We start from the raw sequence: 26,697 nt of genomic DNA, 5'->3' as shown, positions 1-26,697 counted from the left end.
GTGTCCGAGGCGAAAGGGAAACGTTTCCCGTTTCCTTTCCTCCATATAACTTCTTAAAAAAAAAAAAATTGAAACTGTCCTTTTTTTTTAACTAAGGATCTTCACCATTGAATGAACAGCGAAACCGATGAGTCGACTCTCTGAGTCACATCTAAAGAAGAAACTGCTAATCATGTTTAACATTTATGTAGTGCGCGCCTGCAAAACAACTGTTTTTAGGTATGGCTCACGTTGAGGCGCATAAGGATGTTGCGGTGTAAACAGGAAGAGCTGACTTTTGTTAGATATACTGTAAATATAATTAGCACACATTTCTGCCTCGAAGTATTAAAAGTAATGCCAAAGTAATTTCACTACTTTTAGATTGTAATTGTAATGAAATGTCATTACTTTTAGTTTGCGGTAATGTGTAATGTAATTCAGTTAAATTTTTGCAGTTTTCTGAAAAGTAATAAGTAACATAATTGAATTACTTTTTGATAGCAGTTTTGCAATTTCTGGATCGGTTCGACGTCAGTGCACTGAACGTCGAATTGTAGCTGTGGGGGTGTTGTGTATGGAACAAGCGCTCTAAATACTAGTGAGATCCAACGATCACTGAACCTTTATCGCAATCGCTGTCAGCTTAGGGATGAACCGAGACTTCTGCTGTCGACTGTTTTGAAAGTGTCCGAACCAGTACCGTCGTCGACCACAGGTTCCGGTGGCCTATGCGACAAGCTCAAGTGGAGGAGGTCAAAGGAAGGCCTCGTAAAAATGGCCCTAAACACGGGCATCATCACCTTCCTTAACCACAGAAGGCAGGTGCCAGCCGGAGTCAGCGAGGTCACTTTCGCCCACGAGATGGGCCACAATTTTGGCTCTGAGGTAGGCCCGGCGTTCAACTTTTATACGAAATTTTGAGTTCAATTTTGAGGGAAACGAAATCTAGATGGCAAGACAAGATTACAATAGCATATATCACTCGCCAGCTTAATACCACGTGCTCTGCTTTTAGTTTAGATGTTAGCAGTACTAAAGTCAGTCATTAAAAAAAAAAGTCGCCCCTTTGCCGTGCCTATAAAGTGGGAAACGCAGTCATAGCACAGAATGTGACGCGTTATTGTCTGTACACATGGGGGTACAGGATGGCGCGGAGCGGCCGTGTGTCGTGCAAGGGAAACGCGTGAGCGCTCGGCGGATGTCTTACTTGCGGGTGCCATCCTTGGAGGTTGCAATGAAAACGCGACTTTTTCATAGCCTGTTGGAGTGTGAGACGCACTAGACGGAGCGTGCGGAAAACTGAATAATGTACCGATATGACCATTCAGTTTGGCTACGCTACCGATGCCGCGATGCATCGAGGAAACTTCGGTATTTCTGCATGTGCGACAACCTCTCTGGAGCTCTGCGCGTCCGGGGCACGAGACCCCAGGGGCCGTCTTATGTCACCGCCGCCTGCCTGTTGTCAAACTCGCCTGCTCTTCACTAAAGTGACGACGGCGTCAAGCTTGCGTTTAATGCTTGCTGAGATCGGTCTCAGTCTTTTGAAGGGTGGCAGCGCCGAGCAGGGCCCCGGCAGAAACTCGCGGCAAAAAAGAACCGAATACCTCAATTCTTTGCCGCAAAGCAGTCAGCAGTTTTTTTTTTTTTTTCTGGGCTTTTCTCGTTTTTTTGTTTTTTTCGCGTTCTTTTTGTTTGGAAGCCCGGAGCGCCCTCATTTCATGACGCAGAGCCTAATGTCCGAACACGTGCATGGGTGTTGCTCCTCTGCAAGGAGTAAACACCCAGGCACTCCAGGAAAAGGTTCGGCTAGCACTGGTGTCCAATAGGTCAGGAAACGGGCGCTGCGCCCGCGTTCGCGGCTAGCAGTCGATCTGCCTACCTCCGTTGCTGGCAGCTAACCTGATTGGCTAGGTGCGACCCATATAACACATCCTGTGTTAGCAAAAAAGGATACGTTACTCATGCTACTTTTTACGCAAATAAAGGTTCTTTGAAACTATAAGGTTCACGACAAAACCACCTGCTCTCCTAGCAGTGCGATGCAGCAGCGCTATCGAAACTACACTGGCGTTGACAGCGAAGGACAAAAATATCGGCTGCGTATATAGTGGTTTTAATTACCTCCTCTCAGTAATAAAAAGAAACATTAACCGCTGCATAGTTTCACTATGCCGCATAAATTTCCGTAGAACTACGGCCTCAGGAGAAAAAAACGTCCACCGTCTACTGCCGCATCACGATGTCGGATGCGCAAGAAGCGAAAGCCATTTTCTTTGGAGTTCAAGGAAAATGAGCGGTAGCCCGGCACCGTCATCTCCAAGGCGCATGTGCGGAATCGCGTCCGATTCTTTTTAACGCTTCGCCGATTCGCGCGAGAGAGTCACATGAATTGGCCGCGCCGCAGAGCACGCGAGCTCGACCGCTCAGCCGCTGTCCAGAGTCGCCGCGCGGCTCTGGATAAAGTGCACCGGCGCCTGTTTCCTTTTTTTGCATTGTTCGTCTAATTTTATTTCGATGAGAATTTATATTATTATGTTTAAGAATAATATTAATTATGTGTTTTAGGTTTCAAATCCTTCTGTATGAGAGTACCGACCGTTATTTGGTGTAATTGATCCAGGGTTGGGCAGTATCGCGATACAAATGTATCGCGACAGTATTTCAGAAATACATTTCGTATCTGTATTTCTGTATCGCGATACATTTATTTGACCAGTACCTATCATCCTGTGTCGAAATACATTTGGAATGTTTCTGTATATCGCGATACAATCAGGATGAAATATATTTTGTTACATTTCTTGGGAAATACCCACCCCCGGAAAAATATCCCCCCCCCCCCCCCCCCCGTAAAAAAAAAAATTTCAACGCATTTTTTTTTCTTTTTAGGGCACCAGGGTCAAGAAGATGCTGGGGCATTGTTACTATGGGGACCAAGGTTACTTCTGATTCTCCATACTATTTTTCTATGCGTCCTTCTCTCTCTTATAAAGAGTGTTGCTTAATCGGGGACTCGAACCAGGTGGCGTGCCAGGAGTGGAGTCAGGGCATCTTCTGCCGCAGGTCCTTAGAGGGATTTCTTGAGTCATCGTTTGCTGGCATCCAATGTCGGCTTATAAACACCTATCTTGCCTTAGCGTATACAGTACACCCAGCCTGCAAAGCTGAGTCACAGTCCGTTGCAGCACGAGCTTGGCGGTGGTTGACTTAAAATAAGAGGATGACTCACGCAGTGAAGTTCAACACATATTCGAATCCGTCTGCAGCCGACGTGAGCGTGACCCGTTGCTCTGGTGATTTGAAACCCAGGAAGGAGTCCAAACCTGAGCTGGCTGTGCCGACTCAGGCTTCGTACACATGCGACTCGTCTCGAGCGCGCTGCTCGCACCTGTGCCGGCAATATCAGGTCGCAATCCACGAGGTCTCTGTTTGGATGATGCTATGCGAAACTTCGACTGCAATCTATGCGTCGGTGGCGGAGGGTCGGCAGGAAGGACCTTCACAACAGGGATGCCACCGTATCGTTTTTTTCAACCATAACAGAAGATAAGACATGCGTTCGGAGATGCTTCAGGTAGCCCACTTTTCTCGAAAATTTTAAATGACAATGCCGGCACGATCTTCCACGAGGTAACCTACAACGAAAGTACGTATTGTCCTTTAATACGGCAGCGTGGTAAAGTTCCATGTTCAAGTCCACACCTGCAGCTAAAGAACACCAGTTCTTTCCACCTTGGCGTCATGTGATCAATGTTCACAGGGGCTTCCCTATTGGACAGGGACGTACTGACGTTTTCACGGGATTTAGGGTGGCACAGGATTTATTTAGAGGTCGAAGTCTTTTCGCATCCCTCGTCAGACAGACAGGATGTCAGGGAAGAAACCGTGGTCAGTCTTTGATGAAACTTTTTTTTTTGAGCCCATTGAAGACTCCTCGTCGTCCGAAACTTTTTTTTTGTATTTGTATTTCTGTCCTCCCTAAAATGTATTCCTGTATTTGCATTTCCGAAGACTTTTTGCCTCTATTTAATATGTATTTCCGATACGTATCGCGATACACTTTTACATGTAAATTTCAGTATCAGTATATTAGCTACTATTTTAATGTATCCCAGTATTTGTATTTCCAAATACATTTTTGAGTATTTCTGCCCAACCCTGCAGTGATCTCACTCACTACGGCTATCTTGCGTAAGGAGAGTGGTCTCTAGAATATCTATGTGCCTGGTTAAACCGCTTTTGTTTTCTGTTTATGTCTTTCTAATCTATGTGCCTGTTTAAGAGTTAATTCTTGTTTAAATGTCTATGTGCCTGTTCAAGTGTTAATATTTTTTTTCTTTTTGTGTTTCCTATTACACTGCACTGCTGAGCGATATACAAGGGTGGTGTGGCCTAGTCAGATAAAGCTTGTTTAGCTTCCTTTTTTCTCCTCACCCGTGAATCAAGAAGTCCAAAGAGAGATTACAATGAGAGAAGATTGCAGAATCATAGCTGCCGGAGCGGCGTCTGTCGCAGTCTGAAGCAGACAGGAGGACGTCGCGTTGAAGCGAGCAAAAGAGCAAGCCAGCAGATAACAAAGACGCGCGTGAGCACGCACTCTAAATCTCGTTCCACTTAGGTTATGTTAGTAAATGGAACGTCTTTGTAAAAACGTTTCGCTTAAGGAAGTAATACCATGTTCTATATATTTCGTAGTTTATACAGAAGAGTGTTCCAGATAATTTACACGGTAGTACATAAAACAATGTTCCACATATTGGCATCTGGAAAGCTGTTCAGCGTACATTTTCTAGAACGTTATGCGAAAGGGTGTTCCACATGTCTGCATCTAAGACATGGTTCCAGGCAAAATGACTGGATGTATCTGGAATATTGTATCATATAAAGCAGGTCAGGAACTCTCCAAAACGTTGTCTCTAATATTTTTTTTTCAAGCCATACTGGTTTGTGCTGCTGTGGAATTTACTTTGTTCAAGCTTTTCCCACAAATGAAGTAAACTCCTCATGATGTCTATTGATTAATGTTTGTATGATAAATTCAATGACGTACTATATTTTACACCTTGTTATTGCTCCCAAAGGTCTATATTGGTAATGTGTCATTTGGGTTTGTTTTAATATTACTAATCAATAAGTCGTGAATTCTGTTGCTTTATTGTGTGATGTACTGTGAGTTCCGATTTATTGTGACCCAGTAGGCTGTACTAACAGAAATGCTTTGCCCCGACAGCCTCCACTTTCTCTAGTCGATGACAGATTAAGGAATCAAGGTGAGTCCTTCACACTTTAGCAAAGGGAATGCTGAAGAAGGGGTCACCTGCTGCCCAGTGTTCTCTCAGCTAAAGTGAGGAGGTGGCAGGAGCTTCCCCTGAGCTCTTAACCTGTCACCGACGATAGAGAATGGTTTACAAGTTTCTGTTAGCACAGCCTCCACGGTCGAAATAAATTGAATTCGCAGTACACAGAATTAAACCAACTGGATTCACGACTTCCATTGATCAGTGTTATTGCGACAAATCCAAGTGAGACAGTACAACTACGGACCTCTGGTGGCAATAACCAGGTGTACAATATAGTATGCCATTTTAAATTTTTCATACAAGCATTAACCTATAGACATCATGAGGAGTTCCTTCGTTTTTGTGACGAGCTCGAAGAGAGTAAATGCCGCAACAGCACTAAGTAGTGTAGAAGTGATATCCTTAAAACCTCCATGGTGTTTGTGATATTTATAATGACATTTTAAAATTGCACACAAACAATCGGTGCAAGCAACAAAAAATGGTGATGATCTGGTCGTGTCGAAGTGCTATTTAAGAAAACTAAAACATCTGGTTTACAGGCAAAAATTGCGATACCATGAACAATGTCGGCTGCATGTGTTCATTCTATATGTAGCTGACAAAGCTATTGAAGCTCGAAGCAGCGGCTAAATAAATAATAAATCATGTGATAAAACGCTTTGAATGGTTCATTGAAGGACCAGATAAAATTAAATTAGGTTATAGACAGGAAACTCAGTAGTAATTTACATCTATATATGACTTTATATATAAAAAAACAATGCCCATGGAACAAGAATTTCTAGAATGTTATGGGAAAATAAAAAAAAAAATAAAAAGTGGACGAACTTGAAGACGCGTGCCTGGCATGACAGTTTTGCGAGTATTTCTTCTATCATGAATTTGAAATGACTACTAGTTGGCTGCCTTGCAATAAAAAAATGCATCCAAAAGATAAGTGACGAAATATTGGACAAGGTCTGAAAAGCAGAGCAGAAGTCTAAGCCCATCTCAGAAATTCTTGCTACATGGCAAGAAAACGTATCGCATAGAGCAGAATGTAGAGATCTGTATATAAAGTCTTGCATTCTTTACTTCTGGTATTTTTTAACTCATGCTTATAACCAAAACTATGAGCTAGGTAGGTGTGTGAGTTATTGTTAAAATGGAAAGTGAGCACCGAACAAAACAGAGACAAGCACCAGATGTGCTAAACAGCAGCTGCCCTAGTGAAAAAGCCGTTTGTATGAGAACTTTCTTATGTTCAATAAACAGAAATGAATCGTACAAGATATATAAGACCATATAAGAACTATATAAGAACTATATAAGGTATATAAGAACACATAAGAACCAGATAAGAAGCTTATAAGAAAATACTCACTAGTTTCTTATGTGGTTTTTATTTGTTCTTATATAAATTATAGTTCTTCTTTACGTTCTTTTAAAGCTTATATGGTTCTTATATGGTTCTTATGTGTTCTTATATATCTTGTATGGCTCATATATGTTTATTGACCACAAAAAGTTCTCATACAAATTAGATCTTTCAATAGGGATATGTGTTTCATTGCGAAGTGCAAGTACCGAGTATAGCTGCTAAAGTAAAAGGGGCCATGCGATTATTGTACTCTGTTCACCCTTAAGCTGAAGCTAGAAGCTCTGCTTTCAGCGCGAGTTTTCTGCCCTTGCGAACACAAGTGTGAATGCGCAGGCACGTGCAACCAAAGCTCTGCAGAAGACCGCGAGCTCGCACTGAGACGGATGTTCTAGTCTCAGTCTAAAAGGGCACTGACACTCCAAGGGTTGTATTCTTTGCATTGTCTAAAATGATGCACGTTGTAGTCATAGACACGCAAAAAAAAAAAAGATACGCATCGCGAAAAAAAATTTTCGACGCGCGCGCGCGCTTTTTATTTTTGGCGTTTTCCTCTCCCGCTTTTCGCCTCCTCGCTCCTTTTGATTGGTGACGTCAAAAATGACAAAAATTGGAAAAATTTGGGGGTTTTAAGTGCCAAACCTACGACGGGCATCTGGCACGCCCCAGCGGAGGTCTGAAGATTAATTTCGATCACCTGGGGATTTTTTTGACGTGCAACCGAAAGCTCAGTTACTCGGCGCCTTCTCCGCAATAAGCCTCCGTCATATTGCGGGCACCTCGGTCGGGATTCGAACCCGCCACCTGGGATCCGTAGGCCGGTGCTGTTGCCTCGGAGCCACCGAGGCGGCTGACAAAAATTGGAAGCTTTGTAGGCGACATTTCTATAACATTTAATAACGTCAATCGAAAAACATGTTTTTTAACGCAATTGCGAACGCACTACGGCCCTTCTTTTTGAAATACCAAAAATCGGAGTTCGTTGTGGTGCCGCCTCCTGGATTTGTATCCTCCCACGGAAAATAGGCGACAACGATCAAAACCGGTATGCCGGCGCTCGATCCTTTCCTCCTCGCTTTGGGTCGCCATGGCAACAGCAGGGAGTCGTGAAAGAAAGTGGACTCTCAGGACTCCGAAATATTTGACGTCAACGCACCGGCGCGGATCGCGCGGGAACTTCGAATTCGTCATTTGGAAATTGATGTTTTACTTCACAAATACTAGATTCCAAAGTTTCGAATTTTGAGGGTAATGTCCCGGCATCGTTTTCATTTGTTTCAGAAAATAATAAAAAAATGATTTTGATGTGTCAGTGCCCCTTTAATGGTGGACGGGGCGTGGTAGTTGTGCTACAAGTTCCTTTTCCTTTTGTTTGTGGCAGCTTTTGCGCCGATCTTGGCTGCAATTCTATCCTTTTTATGTGTTGCAGTTGAACTTAACAAAGTATAAATTATACTTTGGTAAATGCAATTGTCAGGCATAAATTCAGAAAATAATATCCATAATAAGTGCAAAAGTTGTCAGACAGAGGTAAAGGAACTGACAGCCCAACTGCGAGTCATCACATGGCCACTTTTATTTTATGCACATCTACCTGGGTAGCTAAACTCGTGGAGCAAAACATTCTTCGCTTTTTGACGTAGCGGGGGGAGTGACCAAAAGAACGCCGCAAAGTTTCCTCCTTCCTGCGCGCGCTCAACTTCGCAACTTTTGACGAAAAATCCCCGCGATCCCTAGGCGGTGCACGAGAGCACGAGACAGCGCGGGGAGGCGAGCGTTCACGCCGCTCGCTGTACGTCGTCTTTGGGCTCTCTAGCGCCGACAATCCCGTCATGCCTCGCCCAGGCGAGGAGCGAGAGCAGACGACGAGAGTTCGTCTGCTACGATGAGGCATTCGCACAGCGGAACTGAAAGAAAAAGTTGGTTTTCTGCGCGAAATCGCGTCCCGCGGGCCAGAAACTCAAACGCGAGCTTGAATTGTAAGCCTCTGACATTTCACGAAGAAAGGAATCGACGGCCCGTCTTTTATTTGCGAAATTTGAGTCGTTTTGTAGCCGTACAGACGCTGAAACCTACCAGTGTGTAATGAAAGGCCCAGGACAACCACAGGGGCCGCGAGATCTAGCATCATGTGTGTATGGGTGAAAAGTGCAACATTTTTCGACAAAGCTCCCACAGAAAAAACCTGCGACGGATTCACTCAGCGTCCGGGAAGGCTAAACATGGAGACGTTGCCCGAGACTCAAGCAAAGTCATATTTGAACGGCAGCTATCTCGCCCCGTCATATTTTGTTTTGAGAAAGCTCTCGTTCTCAATGCCAGGGAAATAAAAAGTCTTACGAAACATATTGCTAGCTGTTCCAAAGAACTAGATTTAAGCCGTATCCTTTTAGTTATTCACTCATAACATTAGGCTTAAAACGAAGCAAGCTCTTGCGCGTACAGTGCAATCAATTTCCTCAAGCGTATGCTGTTTTGTAGTCAACTGGTTTCGGAAACTTACGCCGTCTGTAGATATCTCTGACTGCCGAGTTGCTTAAGTGGAAGTCATCGCAAATGTAAGTCCCACGTTGCAGCAACCAACGTTTAAATGATGGCAGCGACTGCACTCTCGCATTCCCACCCATCACGTCGAACAAAAAGGCGCTAATTTCGGTTTGAGGTTGGTACTTTTCTACAACATCTATGGCGACAGCATCAGTCTGCACTGGGTGCATTCGGCAAGTTCGTTCGGGGCCTGTTCTCCGTGCAGCACTCGGCGGGTGTAATGCATTAGAACTCTCACAGTGCAAATCTGTATCGCGAATTGGGAGCCCGTCACTGGCCTCACCGGCGGCCATTGCTTGACGACAGGCAATATGCCGCGTCCTGTCTAGTTCTCCCTTCGTTTTCGTCCTTGTTGCTTTGGCCTTTTACATCATGAGGCAATACACGCAAGTCTAAGGAAGAAACATGCAAAAATTGGAAGCTTGTACGCGGTGCTCGAGGGCGAGCATTTTATGACGTGCTGCGATGATTATGTCGGGTTCTTGGAGATCAAATAGACATTCGTCAAGCGTTTGAACATCGATTAAAAAAAAAATTGGCCGGAGCACGATTGACTTTACCGACGTCGCTTGCTTCGGTTGCTAAATAAATGGCACGTCGAGCGACTGAACGGCACGCTCCGAGTTTCAGTTTGTCACGGAAGCCCTCACAGGAGTTCAAAGAAAAAGCTTTCACCATGAAGCACTATGTACAAGCGGTCAAAACGATGCGAAAATCCCCAGTAAAGGCATTCTAACTTATCGTTTGCAGAGCTTTGATGACTCCGAAATCACGGATGACTCCACTATAACTCTCGGTAGCCCTTGTCTCATTAAACACATAACAGTTAACGCCCAACAAAGTAGCCCTGGACCCTCAACCACACAACATTTAGTTAAACAAGATTGGTAATCTAACGCGTTTAATATTCTTGCCCGCAATATTAACTGTTATTTGCGGAAACATGATAGAAGTTTCATGGTAGAGAACAATTTACTAACGTAATAAAATTGAGTTGTGTCAAGCGAAGACTGCCGGTGGTGCCGCTAGACCCCAGCAATACAGGCCTCTATCCACGATCTAGCCTCCTAAGAAATCAGTGGTGCCACTGCTGTTAGACATAAATCGTTTATTTGCATCGGTACTCCCATACCTGCCGGATGTAGGGACGAGGCGCAAAACCGTACATCCGGCCAATATTGAAGCCGGTTTTCGGACAATATTGCCTCGACACTCGCCAAGAAGCAACGTGCTGTTTCGGCGACTCGTTTGTGCAATTTATTTGTTCAGTCATATTAATGGGTCCCGGGCCACTGTGTACACCCCAAAAAAGAAATGTACTGTGGTAATTACACCTTGAGGAGAAGCAGGCACGTAGCCAGATTTTCGGTTAAAGGGGGGGGGGGGGCGCCGATGACAAAGTGCTCTATGAGGGGGAGGGAGGAGAGGAGGCCCCAGCAAAATGGAACATTTCGGAGGGGGGGGGGGGGGCGGGAAGGCCAGGCTTTATGTCCCCCCCCCCTCCCCTTGGCTGCGTGCCTGACGAGAAGGGGTATTGTAGTTTTACATCTTTATAAAAAGGTGTAGGCATTATCATACGTTTTAAGAAACGTGTTTAAAAAATCACTCATTTTTAAAGGTGTGAAGTTTACATTTTTTTATAAGGTTCATCGCTACACTTATTAGGGTGTTAGTTATGGCACACCCCACTTACATGTTTAAAGGTGTGAAAATGCTTAATGCGTATATACCTCTAACGGAAGACAATCTCTTTCATGTGATTACATCGCGTGCCGATGAAACGATCTGTCGATGACACGTCGTTCGATGAACTGATTTGACCGCCAATGAGTGACGACTGCCAGTAGAATTTCGGGAAAATAATTCTGCCGGCTGCCGGGAGACTCGACCCTACCCAAGAATTACCCCGGTTTTTGTTTGTTTTCCAACATTCTGAATTGTATACCAGCTTATTAGTACCTCTTCGGATATTACAGAAAAAAATAAAATAAAAAAAAGCGATGGTAGCCGCAAAAACTCTGACAGCCCGGTTCACAGTCATGTGGGAGACTGACAGGTGCTCGTCAGTCGCCACCATGCCTTGAAAGCTACCGGTTCCGAAGAACCGGAGCGCGCAGAGAACTTGTTCCACGGTCCGAGGCGGCGAACGAAGCTCGTCGCAGAGTAAACGCACAACGGCTTTGGATAGCCGGTACTGTCGCCGAAAGTCGTCGTCGGGGAGTTGAAAGGCGTCCCCAGTGGTCTCAGTAGCGACGCCGACGGTGGCGGAAGATAAGCTCGGCCGCAGCGTACGGCACCGCCATGTTGACAAAGTTTAACTTCGCCTCGATCCGAAGCGAAGATCTCGAGCTCAAACCGCGGCTCTCGCAAAGTTCGGAAACGTCACTTTGACGTCAGCGACAACTTCGACAAACGAGGTTTCTTGTTAACACAAACTTCGGAGGGAGTTTGAGCGTCAGCAGGTCGCCTAGGGACAATCTGCAAAGCATTGATTTTAGCTTGGCGTAGGGACGTAGGGACAAATGGGCGCTACGTCATCGGCGAAGCCGTTCAATCAGCGGGCTCCTCGCGCCCCTCACGCGCCGCACGCGTGCCTCAATGAACTTTGCTTCGAATGATTGACACCTCGCTCGGCGCGACGTCAGCGGCGCGAGAGTCCAATTAGCGCGTTCCGCAACTTTCGGACACAAAGTTGTGCTTGACGAGTTTAGCGACCCTGGTATTAACACTTCACAATAAAATCCATCAGCTGCTTTTAAGCGCATGGGGCGTTTGTTTCAAACAATGTCTGTTAGGCATAGTTCGGCGTTTTGAGCCGACCTCACTCACATCCATGATCACTCGAGTCTCCCTCATTAAAACTTACACTCACAATCCCGATTTATCCAAAACAGGGTGATCACAGACACTCATTATCACAAATCACCGTGAAACTAAAACTCCCTCCTACTCACTGTCACAATTTATTCTAAACAAAGCCATCACACACACTCACCTTCACGATTAAACATGAAACTAAAGATCACTCACCCTCATTATTACGGTCTACACGCTCACAGGTCATCACGGTCATCTCGCTCACAGATCGTCAGGATCACAGGTCATCACGCTCGCAGGTCACCACGGTCTTCACAGTCGCAGTTCACCACCATCATCCCACTCTCAGCTCATCACGATCACCTCAATTACTTCCCATCACCGTCATCATCACACCCACAGCGCATCAAGTTCATCACACTCACAACTCATTACGGTCATCAGTCTCACAGCTCATCATGATCGCCACTCACATAGCGCATCATGGTGATCCCAATCTCAGCTCATCGCGCTCATCACACTTACAGCTCATAATGACCATCACAGTCACGCTCATGAGTGCTTGAAACTCGCACGCAGAGTCGTTAGTTCCCCAGAACTTGCCCTCCCACTCCTAGTCAGAAGTTCTCAAAACTCACGCTGAAACTTAGAATTTTCTGACTCGCAGCCCCACTCAAGTTTACCTTATATATGGTGATGAGTGTGAATGAGCATGGGCGATTGCAGCCATCAGTGAGAAATGTCGAGGCATGGCTTGTACATTGAGCACGAGAGATTGACGGAGAATGCCACTACTAGTCCACGCTGGGCTGCGTCGGAAAGCTTCGTGGATCTGTTTCCGCGTAAACAATGTTGACGGCAGGGCGGCTATACGTTTTGTTTGACGTATCAAATGCATTCAATTATTATGTTCGTTTACAGCGAAGCGCCGTGCTATCGTGCGGCAGAAGGCTTAGGCAGCAGTGTGACCTATCGACAACCACAAAACGCCGGTGCACAAGTCCACCAGCAACGAGGAGGAACTACCGAAGCTGTCCCTATCGCTTGTCCGTCGTGTCCAAAGCTTGTACGATAACCATTTTTGTACTAAGGACTTTAGGTTACGCTACGAAGGTAGAGCAAACTAGCTAAAAAGTTTGAGGAACAAACAACAGCATGACTTGACCCAATAAACGCATCGTTCCGCTGCGATCTCGCTGCCGGCGAGCCGGCGCAGCTGACCGATGCCATCGTACACTCTAAAAAAAACGTGTAGTCTTACACCCATTTGTTTCATATAATGCACCCCAAAACTTAAAGGAGGTGTGCAACAATTTCAGGGCTTGCTTAAATAATTGTGGAAGTTGATGCCTGACACTTGTGAAGTGAACTACAGAAAACAGATTTTGCCTGGATACCCTAGTTTTTATTTTTAAAAAATGAAAAAGATCCAGGTTTTTGCCACCTCTCAACTGGCATATCGTGTTTCGGGTCACGTGCGCAGCGACGTCGATGGGGTAGTGCGGGGTTCTGGTAAAGTTCTCTCGCTAGAGCCATCAGTGAGCAGCGAGAACTCATCCGCTCGCGACTGCGTCACCATGTGATGGTGGCGACAGCGCGAACAATATGGTGAAAGGAGGAAAGTTTCTTCCGGGTCCGGCCATACCCGTCCGGCCCTGTCCCCCTCCACCTCCGGCTTCTGGCGGCTGTTCGCGGTAGCAGATAGAGCTGACGGTTTGGTTGACCTCGGATAGATGGCGCCACTAAAACTTCGTATAATAAAAGTTTTGCCGATGATACCAGGTTTCTGACGCATTTATATTTATATTGGAACGACAAGATTTATAGAAAAGTTATCTTTTATCGAGCAGATATTGGTACAACTTGCTATCTTTCTACCAGAACCCCATTGACGTCATGCCACGTGTTTCTCATGGCCACCGCTCGCGGTTGCAGGTCGGGGAATATTCTAAGATTCGCCTCGTTATTACGTGGCGGAAACGCAACATTTCGATAAAAGGTGTGTTTTCTGTCATTTGTGACAAGGTGAACATGCCAATTATTTCAACCTTACAATCGTTGCACAGCTCCTTTAAGTTAGACGTAGAGCACACTGCCTTCGAACTGACGGCGCACACTTTTACGGGGGGGCTTGATAACGGTGCGACATAACTTAATAAACAATCAAAATGCGTATCAAAGGCTAAAAAAAAAAGAACGATGTTTTGCAATAGTGCCAAGAAATCTCCGATTAAATATTTCTAGACAGTGACACGTACATGAGCTATTTTAATAAGTTGCAGCACTCGGCTATCAAGCCGCTCGTGAAAGTGTGTACCTTCGGTTCGACGTCAGCGTGGTGTACGTCGAACTGAAGTTTTCGGGTGTATTATATGGGACAGAGGCTGTAAGTACTGCACACCCTATTCCTGCGAGTGTAGAAGTAATCATCGTGTTGACGTGGTATTTTATACACACAACTGCAGGCAGCTTGCAGCGCCAGCACTCCGCGGACGGGTCGAGTCCTTGGAAGTTGAGATGGTGCGGTCATGCGGTCGTTCTCTCCTCGTGTACCTCGACAAAGCGAGGTTGTAACGCGTTGAAGCCACCAATTGGCAAAGCTCGCAACTATGCTACGCTTGGCCCTGCAAGACACGATGAGGTCACGGCCGCGCCGGATCTCGCGAGACGCATCGTGCGTTTTTCGATGGCTGTCTTTGAAGCGCTCGGCAAACATATAGCCATCCGCTCAAAATACAAACAAGTGATTGTCATTTACAGGCACTTGATCCTATTCGACTTATTCCTGAACGTCTGGCGAGTATGTCAAGTTTCGGTTAAGGATTATTTTAAGAACTTCTCCCGCAGTGTCAAGTATAAACGATTATCCAGGAAGAAATATGGAGATTTGAGAAATATTTTCCCATTACAAGTGCTCCTAGTTACTGTGAATGTTGGTTCATACAGTACCGTTTTCTCACGTTACGAAGCTTACGCACTCTTACGTCCAGATACGACCGCAGGTCAACGGCACATTTGAGCCAGCCTGTTTAAAGGGTGATTCACTCACTTGTATGAGCTCGATCGAGTGCGGCTGCAACGGCTGCGACGCTGATTCTTTTTACGGGTTGCAATGACGACAAGGTCTTAAGTCGCTCACAACAACCCCGTTGCCATAGCAATCCGTAAAAAGATTAACGTCGCAAGCCGTTGCAGTTGCACTTGCTCGAACTCACGCAAGTGTGTGAACCAGCCTTAATGGCCGATTCAGACGACGTACTAATCCGCGGACGGATTGATCACGTGACGACATGTCCGCGGTTCGTCCGTCTTCCAAGCGCATCCACACGAGGGAGACGACGAGCAGACGCCAGCAAGGACGGACCGAACCTGTTCGTCACAATACAGTGCCGCGAAACTCCAAGATCGGACCGTGGCACAGTTGTCCAAGAGAGAAATCGACGTTTGCTACCGCGACAAATAATCGTACGCCGCTGTTACATTCAGATCGAGACAGAACACCGTGATAGGCTTCGCGCGAAGCGCCACTGGATTTACTAACCCAAGGCATGGCAGTGACACAAGCATGGTTCTGGTCGAGAAGGCTTCGGTGTAGAAGGGACCAAGTTCTGGGCTCGCGGAGGGGCGTTTGGAGATGCCTTAACGTACTCCGCGCTCGTGCACAAAACTTGCGTACATCACAGCCACAAGAGAGTTTTTGCACGGTGAGAGGCTGACTGGACGTACAAGAATTATCGCGCCGTGTTAGACGAGTTTCGATTAAAGCTTCTTGACATGGACTCAAAGGAATGCCGGAACCTGCGTCACGTCAGCTGGACAAAGTTTTCTAGAGTTTCTTTCACGCCAAGACTCGCGTCAAGAATCGCGCGACAAAATGAACCAGCGAGTTCACAAAACACGATGATATCTATTTTTGCTTTATTCGTCGCAAAACAAAGAAAAAAACATTATACCTTTGCCAGGTAAAATGCTTTTCACGACAATCTCCCGACAAAAATCCGCAAGTAAAACGGTTCTCGACTTAATCAGTCCGCACGTCCGCGGACGAGGCGTGGATGGCAGGAATCGGTGACGTGACAGTCACGTGGTACAAGGTCCGCGGACAAAAATTGCGATCGGGTCCGTTGAGTGAATTAGAGTGAATCGTCTATAAGATGCACCAGGAAGTTGGCACGCGGAATACGAAGCACGGATAAGGTGGTGACTTGCGGTCTTATCTCGACGTAAGCGTAAGTAAACTTCGTAACCATTAGGAAGCGGAATTATGCTTTAAAGTTCTGAACCAAGGAATTCAGTGTCCATAATAAGTGGCGTACGTTCTTTCCACGAGCCAGCAGCTGCCGGTGTGTGCGAGCACACGCAACAAAAATGACGTCAAAGACCTCCATTCGCGGTTAAGGTGAGAATGAAATGTATGGAGCTTCGGGCCGAAGGAGAATAAAGACAAGTTTTTCATCTACACAGTGGTATGTGGTGTAAAAGGTAAGATAATAATTGGTCTAACAAGCCGTAGCTTTCAATTGTAAAGATGAAAAGCCTGTCTTTATTCTCCTTTGGCCCGAAGCCGATGCATTTCACTGGCCTCTTAAGCGCGAATGGAGGTCTTTGACGTCATTTTCGTTGCGTGTGCTCGCGCACACTGGCAGCTGCTGGCTTGTGGAAAGAACGTGCGCCACTTATTATGGGCACTCAATTCTTTGGTTGAGTATCCCTTTAAGGACACACCTTAAAAGGGTCGCGAAACATTTTCGGTTGGAATGCTTATGACTTTGCACAGGCGTACTGGTCGGAGTCTGGTCCAAGTATACACGAACTTATCTCTGTTATTATGTCACGGCGCGGTGGTGGCGCGTCGGGGGCACTTCCGGTCTGAGGCTGTGGGCGGAAGTCCTCATCTGAGACGTGTATATTCCAGCGTTATTTTGAAAGGAACCAAACAAAAACCTGCCTTCTCGTCAAAAGCCGTGACTGGTACTGTACTAAAAGAGTCGAGAAAGGTTTAAAGGTCAGTTTTTATGTGCTCGGCTCGTCCGAGAACTTGGATATGTGCCGTGAAAAGAGAAAACCAGACGCCGTCAGACCACGATTGCTTGAGCGGGAAACACTTTGGGTTCAATTTACGGATACTTGTGGTCAACACATTTATTTGCTTCGTTCCAACAAGAACGCCGGAAAACCGTCAAGTTGTACGGACCACCTGCGGACTACGTTCAGTGCGTCTTCAAGTTCAAACGGCCGTCTGATCGTTCGAAATTTCGTCTGCTCTTCCAAACGTTTCTGCTTGTCGTCTGCTCTTTTAGACGACAGCGATCCGTAGGCCAAATGTTTGCCCTGCACTTGTAATAAGAAATAAGTGCAGGCCTCAAAAGACTTACGTTTGAGGGTTGGTAAGCAGGCTCGATGTAAAACAGTGGATACAGGGAGATGTTATCATTGTTAGAAGTCGCCGTCAACGACTTGTTATGCCTGATTCACTTGGTCCGATTCTGCTTGCGAGTTTTAGTATCGACGTCGACCATCTCAGCTACGGTTCACGCTTTTGCAGCCCGAGCGACGTCGGGACTGAAAATTGCGAGTGAAATTTCATCATGCGAATCAGGCTTTAGCGTCCAATCTGCGGCGTCCACGCGGAATGAATCGCCGCATTTCACATTATTCACGCGTAGTTGTGCGGTGTAACGAGCCTCGGTAATTTCGCTGAGGCCGCTCAAGTAGTCAGACATTGCCAGGAAGACGTAGAATCAACAATTAGAATAATAATAATAATGTTTATTTCCGTCAAAACACAAATGACGGAGGGAGAGCGAGGAATAAGCTGCATCATGCAGCTTGACGGGCCCTCGCCTCCCCCCCCCCCCCCCCCCTCCTTACACATGGCTGCAGTGGCACAAGTAATCCAAAAAGAAAATTAGAGAAAAGATAACGATTTCAGAGATAAGAACAGGACAATATTATAAAAAAAGCTCCGCCTATATAAGAGGCAAACAAAATCAAAGCACATGCAAGCACAGCAATTATTCAATTCAGCAAAAATTTAGGTTATGAAACATGACAACTAAGCAATCACATTTGGAAAAGAAAAAAATGCTCGGAGATTTTTTACAGATGTTGTCGGAAGATCACTGTTGTGAGTAACAAGAAAATTAAGCAGACGAGGAACTGCATATTTTAACACTGCTCCACCGTAGTTGGTTTTGCAAATTTCAAACTTGAAGACAAGCAGGGGTACTCACACGGGCGACAGGCGGCGGCGAGTTTCTTGCAAACACTCCATCGCGCATACGCGGCGCCGGTGGCGTCAGCTAGGGGCGCTCCGGTTCGTTTTAAAATAGGGTGCCTACATGTCTATCTGTCTCAGGGTGAAGACATCCATTGTTGCCCTGAATGTGCCAGCGCGTAACGCTCTCGCGCACTCGGTGCGTGACTTGCGCGGTAAAATGGCATCTATCTATTAGCCAAAGCTACGCGCTCGAGCTGAGCGACACCGGACTGCGCGCACTTAAAAATTCATAAAAAAACGATTGGGAGGAAAAATGGCTGAGATGTCACCACTCAAGCAAAAGCGCGTGTGTGTATGAAGGCACTCTATTTTAAAACATGAGTTGGTGTATCCTCGCACAGTCCGCCACTGATTCAGAAGCTTCTTTGTCGCGATGAAATTTCGAGAAAAAAAAGGGACTATTTATTTCATGCTTGCCTTCGCAAAGCTTGATGACGAAATTGTGGAATCGAAACCACCCGCCTGACGGAGTCGAGCGCAGCTCATAAATTAGACAGAAGAGCTGCGTGAGCACTCGACTTCGGCTCGCAAAAATCAATGCCACGGAGGACACTCGGGTAGTGGCTCGTGTCCAACCACTGCGATGTTAAGAATAGCCGTACTCTAACATTGCCTGGAGCTCAGCACGCGTTTTCTACTTTGCCAAGCCCAGCGCGTGGCTATGATAAGCGTTGGCGGCATAAGATAGGCACAAGGCCACGTGGCCGATTATTCTGGCTCCGAGCTGAGGGAACATTGTACTAAGGGTATGAACAATCCGAATACTTCTCGAATTTTGTTTTACGGCTGCCAGTGCAGACAAAAAACCTAAGGCAAGTTTATTCAGCTATTAACGTTAGGGGATGATCTTAAGTTGCATTTCACGGAAGTAGAAAACTTGTTTTATGGCTCCTTTAAGGCAGGCTCTAACTGCTTAAAGATGACATTTTTATGCCAGCACGACGTGGGACCCCAATGCATTCCAGGAGGCAGCGAGGGTAACTACTTGATGTTCAGCAGCGCCTCGAGTGGAAGTGAACCCAACAACCGCAAGTTTTCACCTTGCAGCGTCGATTTCATTTCGGCCATCCTCCACGATATGCTCAGCAACCAGGGCAGCAGGGAAAATTGCTTGATCGGTAAGACCCATCTTCGGTTGACGAGCAACCGAACAAGGAAGAGCAAGCTACACATACGTGCATGGAAATCAAAAACATTGAGCTCCAAATTGAATATCCGGCAAGAATCGGCGACTTTCTCGCCGAGTGTTCAGCATAGATCCCCTTGCTAATTATGCGCAACTCTTGGCTGATCGAGAGAGTCGGCACAGCGTAATCTATCCGGAAGTTGGACGGTATCGTTCAAATTAACGCAATGAAGACGTGTGCTTCAAACACAACTGATTCTTATATCCGAACGGCGCAAAAAAGCGAGGACAGCAGGAAGAATTGGACGAAATGATGCGCTACTGATAACTGAGTTTTTACTAAAAAAATGAACAATTTCATTAAAAAAAAAGTAAAAGCCGTTTACAAATCCCTGTAACGCCGAATTGGAGCGCAGCTCTTGAGGAGGAGGAGTGAAGGGTACTGAGGGGAGGGTAGACCCCTCCTCCTTCTCCTCCTCCTCCCCTCATTCTTTAAATGCTCCGGGGGTCACGTGACCTTGGGAAATGTTACGTGACTTCGGGGAGGGGGTCACGTGACCTCAGGGAGGCGTGACCTGGGGGTCACGTGACCTTGGGTGTCACGTGGGGGTCACCTCAAGGTCACGTGACCCCCAAGGTGACCCCCACGTGACCTTGGGGGTCGCGTGACCTAGAGGGGTCACGTGACCTCGGGGGTCACGTGACCTTGGGGAAGAGACCACGTGACCTCGGGGGTCACGTGACCTTAGAGGGGTCACGTGACCCCTCCTCCTCCTTAGGAGGTCACGTGACCTGGGGGTCACGTGGGGGTCACGTTGGGGTCATGTGACCTTGAAATGAACTTGGGAGGGGTCACGTGACCTTGGGGAGGAGACCACGTGACCTCGGGGGTCACGTGACCTCAGATGGGACACGTGACCTCAGAGGGGTCACGGGACCTTCAAAGGGTCACGTGGGGTCATCTTGGGGTCACGTGACCTTGAGATGACCTTGGGAGGGGTCACGTGACCTGGAGGGGTCTCGTGACCTTGGGGGTCACGTGACCCCAAGATGACCCCACGTGACCCCTGAGGTCACGTGACCTTGGGGGTCACGTGACCTTCAGGGGGTCATGTGGGGTCTCGTGACCTTGAGATGACCTTGGGAGGGGTCACGTGACCATGGGATGACCTTGGTTACGCCGACGCCGCTCAAGCCGGGAACGGGCCCCTAAGAGCTGCGCTCTAAAATATTACATGACAGTACAGGCTTGTTTCTTCTAATTCTTCCGGTTGTCCTTGTTACTTTTTTCTTGTATTTCTAAATTTTAAATTTTACCAACCTGCCCACCTGTATATTTGTTTACAACTGATTCGACCAAATAGTTTTGTTACGTATAAGATAAGAGTGAAACACACGCATTTGCGGAATGTACAGGAGCTATGACAAAACAAACATCCGTGCGGTCCTTGACAACAAAATGTCAGCACAGTTGCCCTTCAGTAGACCTTCTCAAAGAAAGGGCTCTTGGTCGCTTCCATTCTCAGTGTTCGTGAGTATGGCGCGTGGGTCGCTCGCTTTCCGAAGCGACGGACCTGCGCGTGCTAGGGCTCTAATGTGGACACTTGGCGAAACTGTCGGCGTAGAATATGGCGGCCTTGATTGGGCGGGTCCGCACTTCTTGGTGCCAGCCAAGCGCTGCGGTCGAATTTCTCGCCGACCTTTTTGTCAGGTGTTCATAGTACAGCGCCTGGGCTGAGGAGATCGCACGTTGGGCTGAGAACTTAAAAATATTAAAACGGTGTATGGGAAATATTCACTGGCGGCCATAGCTGTGTGCGCGACTGCTGAGCGCGTGCTCACGACGAGCTTCCACAGTTCTTTTGCAACGTGCATTCCGCACCATCAATATTGGGGGTCTTAGCAACCTAATAATATAAGATCGTTCCGAGCATGCGCTAAACATCGCCCGCAAATATGGCCTCCAGTGAATACCCCCTACTAGCGTCGGCCTTTTGTGCTACGTTGCCACGGCTAGTGCGGCTTCTGCAACACACCAATGTAAATGAGACGCTGTAGGACAAAGCGGCGTTGTGAGAGCTACGCTAACCGCAATGTCGAACAATAGGGAATTGTAGTAGACCGTTTCCGCAGCCCGCTAAGCACCCGGATAGCGCTCCGTAATCCGCCACAAGACCTTCAACTATGCAGAGAAGGCTGGCGGCGCGCATGCGCAGCTGGGGCGTTTTCTTCGGGGATACCGTAGCGGAGGAGAAAAACAATCTACTACAACTCCCTAATATAGTTGACGCCGAGTATAGGGCACTATGGTAGAACGCAGCTCGTTTAACGCTGACGTAGCAGCGGTTTTGGTAAGTAATTGAATACCGCTTTAGGCCTATGCAGTCTGACAGCGTTCCTATCGGTTTCATGCATAAACACAGCGGCGCATCGTGTGCAGCGAGCTGCCCTTACAAAACACTGTGGTGCTTTTCTATTGAAAGACTTTTGAAAAAGTCATTACAGGATATAAAATGTAAATAGCATTTCATCTGACTTTCTTATGGTTTTCCGTTGCCGCTCTTTCGAATAGTTACCCACTTTTTGACAAAAAAAAGTCAAGAGACTTTCTGTCGCCACCAAGATGTTTTTTTGTAGCTTTTCAATCGAAAAACTACAGCCGTTTAAAAAAAACGTGAAAGCCGTTTACAACTCCCTGTAACGCCGAATCGGAGCGCAACTCTTGAGGAGGAGGAGGGAAGGGTACTGAGGGGAGGGTAGACCCCTCCTCCTCCCCTCATTCTTTAATATGCTCCGGGGGTTCACCTGACCTCGCGGGGGGGGGGGGTCGCGTGACTTCGGGGGGGGAGGGGGCCACGTGACGGGGGGTCACGTGACCTGGGGGTTACGTGACCTTGAGGTGACCTTGGAAGGGGTCACGTGACCTTGGGAGGGGTCACGTGACCTTAGGGTGACCTTGGAGGGGGTCACGTGACCTTAGGGTGACCTTGGGGGTCACGTGGGGGTCACCTTGGCGGCACGTGACCTTGAGGTGACCTTGGAAGGGGTCACGTGACCTTGGTAGGATTCACGTGACCTCGGGTTCACGTGACCTTGGGTGCCCTTGGGAGGGGTCACGTGACCTTGTGTGACCTTGGGAGGGGCCACGTGACCTTGAGTGACTTTGGGGTGACCTTGATTGACGCCGCTCAAGCCGGAAACGGGCGCCTAAGAGCTGCGCTCTAAAAATTATTCACAGCTTACCTATTCATTCAATAATGTTTTGGAAGCTTACTGCGGCTTTCCACTCTGTTCAAAATGGACTGCGACAAAATAACGTAAAAAAGGCAAATATCTTTTAGTTTTTATTTTATTTTTGATTTAGTTAGGGAACAATGCCCCTGTGGTATTTGAAAGAACTGCATCATCTCACAACTACGCATTGGAAACAAACACAAACATCATAATGCACAGAGCACAGTCCCGTTGACTGCTCAGAGCCTTATACAGCCTACATATTGGAGGTAATCATTTGACCGGTGACCACCTCTGCACTTATTATGGTTCCAAGTATTCGATCTTCTCTTCAAGAGTCAGTCAATGGGAAAACACTGTTTCGAAGTTCGTGGACAATATTTATTACTAAAAAGCATTCGTACATCTAATAACAATTCGGCGCAGTCGCACAAAGAACATCCACAAAAACTGCTCCTAGAAGAAATGTTATTGCTTCTCTGCATAGCACCAGTCGGGACGAAGCAAGTGAAAGCAGTTTCTCAACTTTAGAATATATATTTTGCTTTTCTACTAGTTCACTAGTTTTATATGTCACTAAAGTCGGTATAGTCAATTACAAAGTGAGAACGGCAGGTCGTGTCTTGGGAACGCCTTGCTTCCAGCGCGTGCCCCAGGCCTACCGTCGTGCTTTGACTGCACGTGCGCGCTCGAGGTACACGAACACCGAAGCGTTGTTAAAGGTAGTAGGCTCGCGCTAAAGGCGGGACAACTAAAGATGCTCCCCACCGTTCTCACCTTGTCTGAGACTATAAATGAACTTAGTGACTTTTGACATTTAGTCGAGGCTTACTATATTCGATAAAAGTCAACATGAAGTCTGTAGCTTTTCTATTGACACTGGTTACGGAGAATTAACTTATTATCTTCAACACGAAGTAAACAGAAAGTCTGCAGTCACTCTGATGACACTGTCAACATGAAGTCAGCAGAAACAAATCAACGTAAATTCAGTAGAAAGTCAACCGCTTTTCTTTTGACTCACGCTGAAGAGAATCATCAAAAAACTTTCAACACCAAAACAACGAACTTTCTGATGACCATGTAAACAGAAAGTCAAAATCAAAAGAAAATAATCAGAGTCAAAAAGAAGTCAACACGTTTTCAATAAAAAGTCATTTTTCTATCCCAACACGCGGCCCTGGCGTCACGCAGCTGCGGCGGCGCGGTTTCGGTTTCTGCGCACGCGCAGTGCGCACACCTGGTGCGGGCAAATTGTTTGTAAACAGCCTGCCGGTCGATAAAGTTCTAGTTGAATTGACATTTGTTTGAATTATTTTTTATGAACCTCACACGTCCTCGGTTAGCTTTTTTTCTGAGTACCTCGCGAAACCTACTGAGAAATGAATTAACCGAATACTTTGCGTGCCAACACAAAATTGGGGAATTAGGAACATGTTCTATCAAATCTCTAAATATTTTACTAATTAAAAATAGAATACATTCCGCTCCGCTCGCTTACGTTCGACAGTGCATCCATAGTACTAAATCTTCCTCTTAGGGGAGGGCTGCCACCGGCGCATACAGATACAGACTGCGCTTGAGTATCTACGATAATAGATGGTGGCAGCCGCCCCTCCCAATTCAGAGGGAAACCCCAAGGCTGCGGCGTATCCAGCCGTTCCAACTACGCGAAACATGTCCGCGCCAAGGCATTTTCTCGGGTGGGATATGTATCGCCCACTGATCTCTATTACAATTGCTGGATCGCGTTTGCCCACTCCGCGAATGCGGCCACTGGTGGCCATCTTTTTGGTAGAGTTATATTACCTCTAGCCAAGGTACAGCTGCTGCAGCCACTATCATCCATCCATGGCAGACAGCGTTGTGGCAGTTGTGGTGGCAGGCTGCCATCAAAATAGCGTGGGTGATATTTCGTGCTTGATTGAAATTGTTTGATGAAACATATTTTTGAAACTCGGCGTGAAGGGTAGCCCGATCTTTGAGGACCTGGTGAAAGTTTCTCGAAATCGCAGCACCGGGGAAAAGCAGCACAGTACGCATCGAAAAATCGCGTGGTGCACGTTAAAGACCCCAGGCTAGCGGTTGTACTGCACTGGCTAAATTTCTCACCTACAGCTGGGAGACTCGTCGCCTCTGTGAGGCAGACCAAGTTCTAGGCTGTATAAACATACACACAACCCAATTTTTTTTTTTTTTTTCATCAAACGAAGCATCGAAAGCAGACGGCGGTACGGAGTCTGCTTTCGATGCGAGCTGCGCTGCTTTCGATGCGAGCTGCGCTGCTTTCCGCCGGTGCTGCGTTTTCGTAGAACTTTGGCCGGGACCTCAAAGATGAGGCTACCGCTCACGCCGGGTTTCAAGAATCTGCTCCGTCGAACAACTTCAATCAAGCACGAAATATCACCCACGGTACAGTGTACTAGATCTATGGCTATTTTATGGCAGCCTGCCGCCATAGCGCTGTCCGCGATATGATTATGATGGCTAGAGATAATATAACTCTACCAAAAAGGTGGCCGACCGTAGCCGCACTCCCGTCCATAGGCGGAGCTGGTCAAACGCGATCCAGCAAATATACATAGAAATCAGTGGTATCGCCCTAGTAAAGAATTTGGAATCACAAGGTGTTAAAAGTTTAGGTCGCGCACGCGTACTTCATTCGGGGCTGGAACCTATATTGGATTTATACATTAACGCGCAGCTGTGACGTCACACAATTACGGCGGCGCTGCTGTGGTCAAGGTGCGTGCGCAGACGCCCCTCCTGACGCCAATGGAATTTCTACGCAAGCGCAATGCGCCTCATTTACCGCTCATTCCCACTGGAAGCGGATCCGCGGTCGCAAAGCGGTTGCGAACGCGGTTGTATAAAGATCCAGCATAATTGCTCGCGCACTTGATGTCATCGAGTGCGCGAGTACTGGATCGTCATACAGCCGCGTTCGCAACCGCTTTGCGAACGCGGATCCGCTTCCAGTGTGAATGAGGGGTTAGTGCCGGCAAACGCTGGTATCTTTGTGAACAGGGTATTGGTCTAGAGAAGTGAGCCGGTTCCTTTTTTGTGGCGCATGTAGAAAGCGGGGGCCCCATCTGCGGCAACACCATTCGCGAGGGAGACGAGGAGTGCGACTGCGGCTTCACGGAGGACGAGTGTCGGAACAAGTGCTGCTTCTCGCCTTCAAATCCGCACAAGGCGAAAGGCTGCACGCTCACTCCCAACGTCATGTGCAGGTGATACCCTCTCACCGCTATTGTGCCGAGTCGTACATCGGGTTCAGATCTGTCTCTGTTTTTGGCGTCTAACCCGATAGACCTACCCCTGAAGATTTCGTTTCAGATATCAGTTTGTATGGGCAAAACACCGCCTTATGCAATTTCTAGGCACGAACCAAAAACGATGAACTAAAAAAATTGAAACCTTTTTTGTAATACTTTTTACAAATGATATAGAATGTTCTTACAAAGTTATATTTTCATATGCAAAACATTTTATCCGGGAAGAAATTATTTTCGATGCCACAAATGCGGGCAGACCCGTGCGTTTGCCATTTTTAAAGCGGGCTCACTGCACATTTATAAAACGTGCTCACTTTTAATGTGTTTTCAGGGATTGACAGTTAATATTCTGAGCGGAAATATGAAAACAGCTAGAATATGAATCATTTATTTTTATGTATAAATGTTTTATGGTTGAGGGCTGAGGGTTGCGGCTTTGTTGGGCGTAAAATGTGGTACGGTTCAATGAGACAACGGTTGCCGGAATATGTCGGTGTGGAGTCGTTCGTGATCTCGAAGTCACCAAAGCTTAGGAGAGGACAAGTTAAAAGGCCTTTACTGGGGATATACGCATCGTTTCAAGCGCTTGTACAAAGCACTTCTGGTGCAAGCTTTTGTTTAGAACTGCAGTAAGGGCTTCTGTGATGAATGGGATCTTGGAGCGTGTCGTTCATCTGTTGAATGTGCCATTTATTTAGCAATTGAAACAAGCTATACCGCTGCGCGGCACAGTCGGTGGTGCTCTGGCATTTTTTTTTTTATTTTCTTAA

At 46.8% G+C, this 26,697-nt stretch overlaps 1 protein-coding gene across 1 annotated transcript; it reads left to right on the top strand.

Annotated features, from left to right (window-relative positions):
* The first annotated feature begins 756 nt into the window (after window positions 1-756).
* Window positions 757-25,886, top strand: LOC120836106 (disintegrin and metalloproteinase domain-containing protein 10-like). Its single transcript, XM_040221810.2, has 3 exons — window positions 757-867; window positions 19,227-19,407; window positions 25,726-25,886. Exons 1-3 carry the CDS (start codon window positions 757-759, stop codon window positions 25,884-25,886), a joined length of 453 nt encoding a protein of 150 aa, XP_040077744.2.
* The last annotated feature ends 811 nt before the right edge of the window (window positions 25,887-26,697 follow it).

Source organism: Ixodes scapularis, unplaced genomic scaffold (genome assembly GCF_016920785.2).
Source record: "Ixodes scapularis isolate PalLabHiFi unplaced genomic scaffold, ASM1692078v2 PGA_scaffold0__279_contigs__length_252992795, whole genome shotgun sequence".
NCBI lineage: Eukaryota > Metazoa > Arthropoda > Arachnida > Ixodida > Ixodidae > Ixodes > Ixodes scapularis.
Note: the sequence above shows the minus strand (reverse complement) of the source record. Positions and strands in the feature narration are given on the sequence as shown.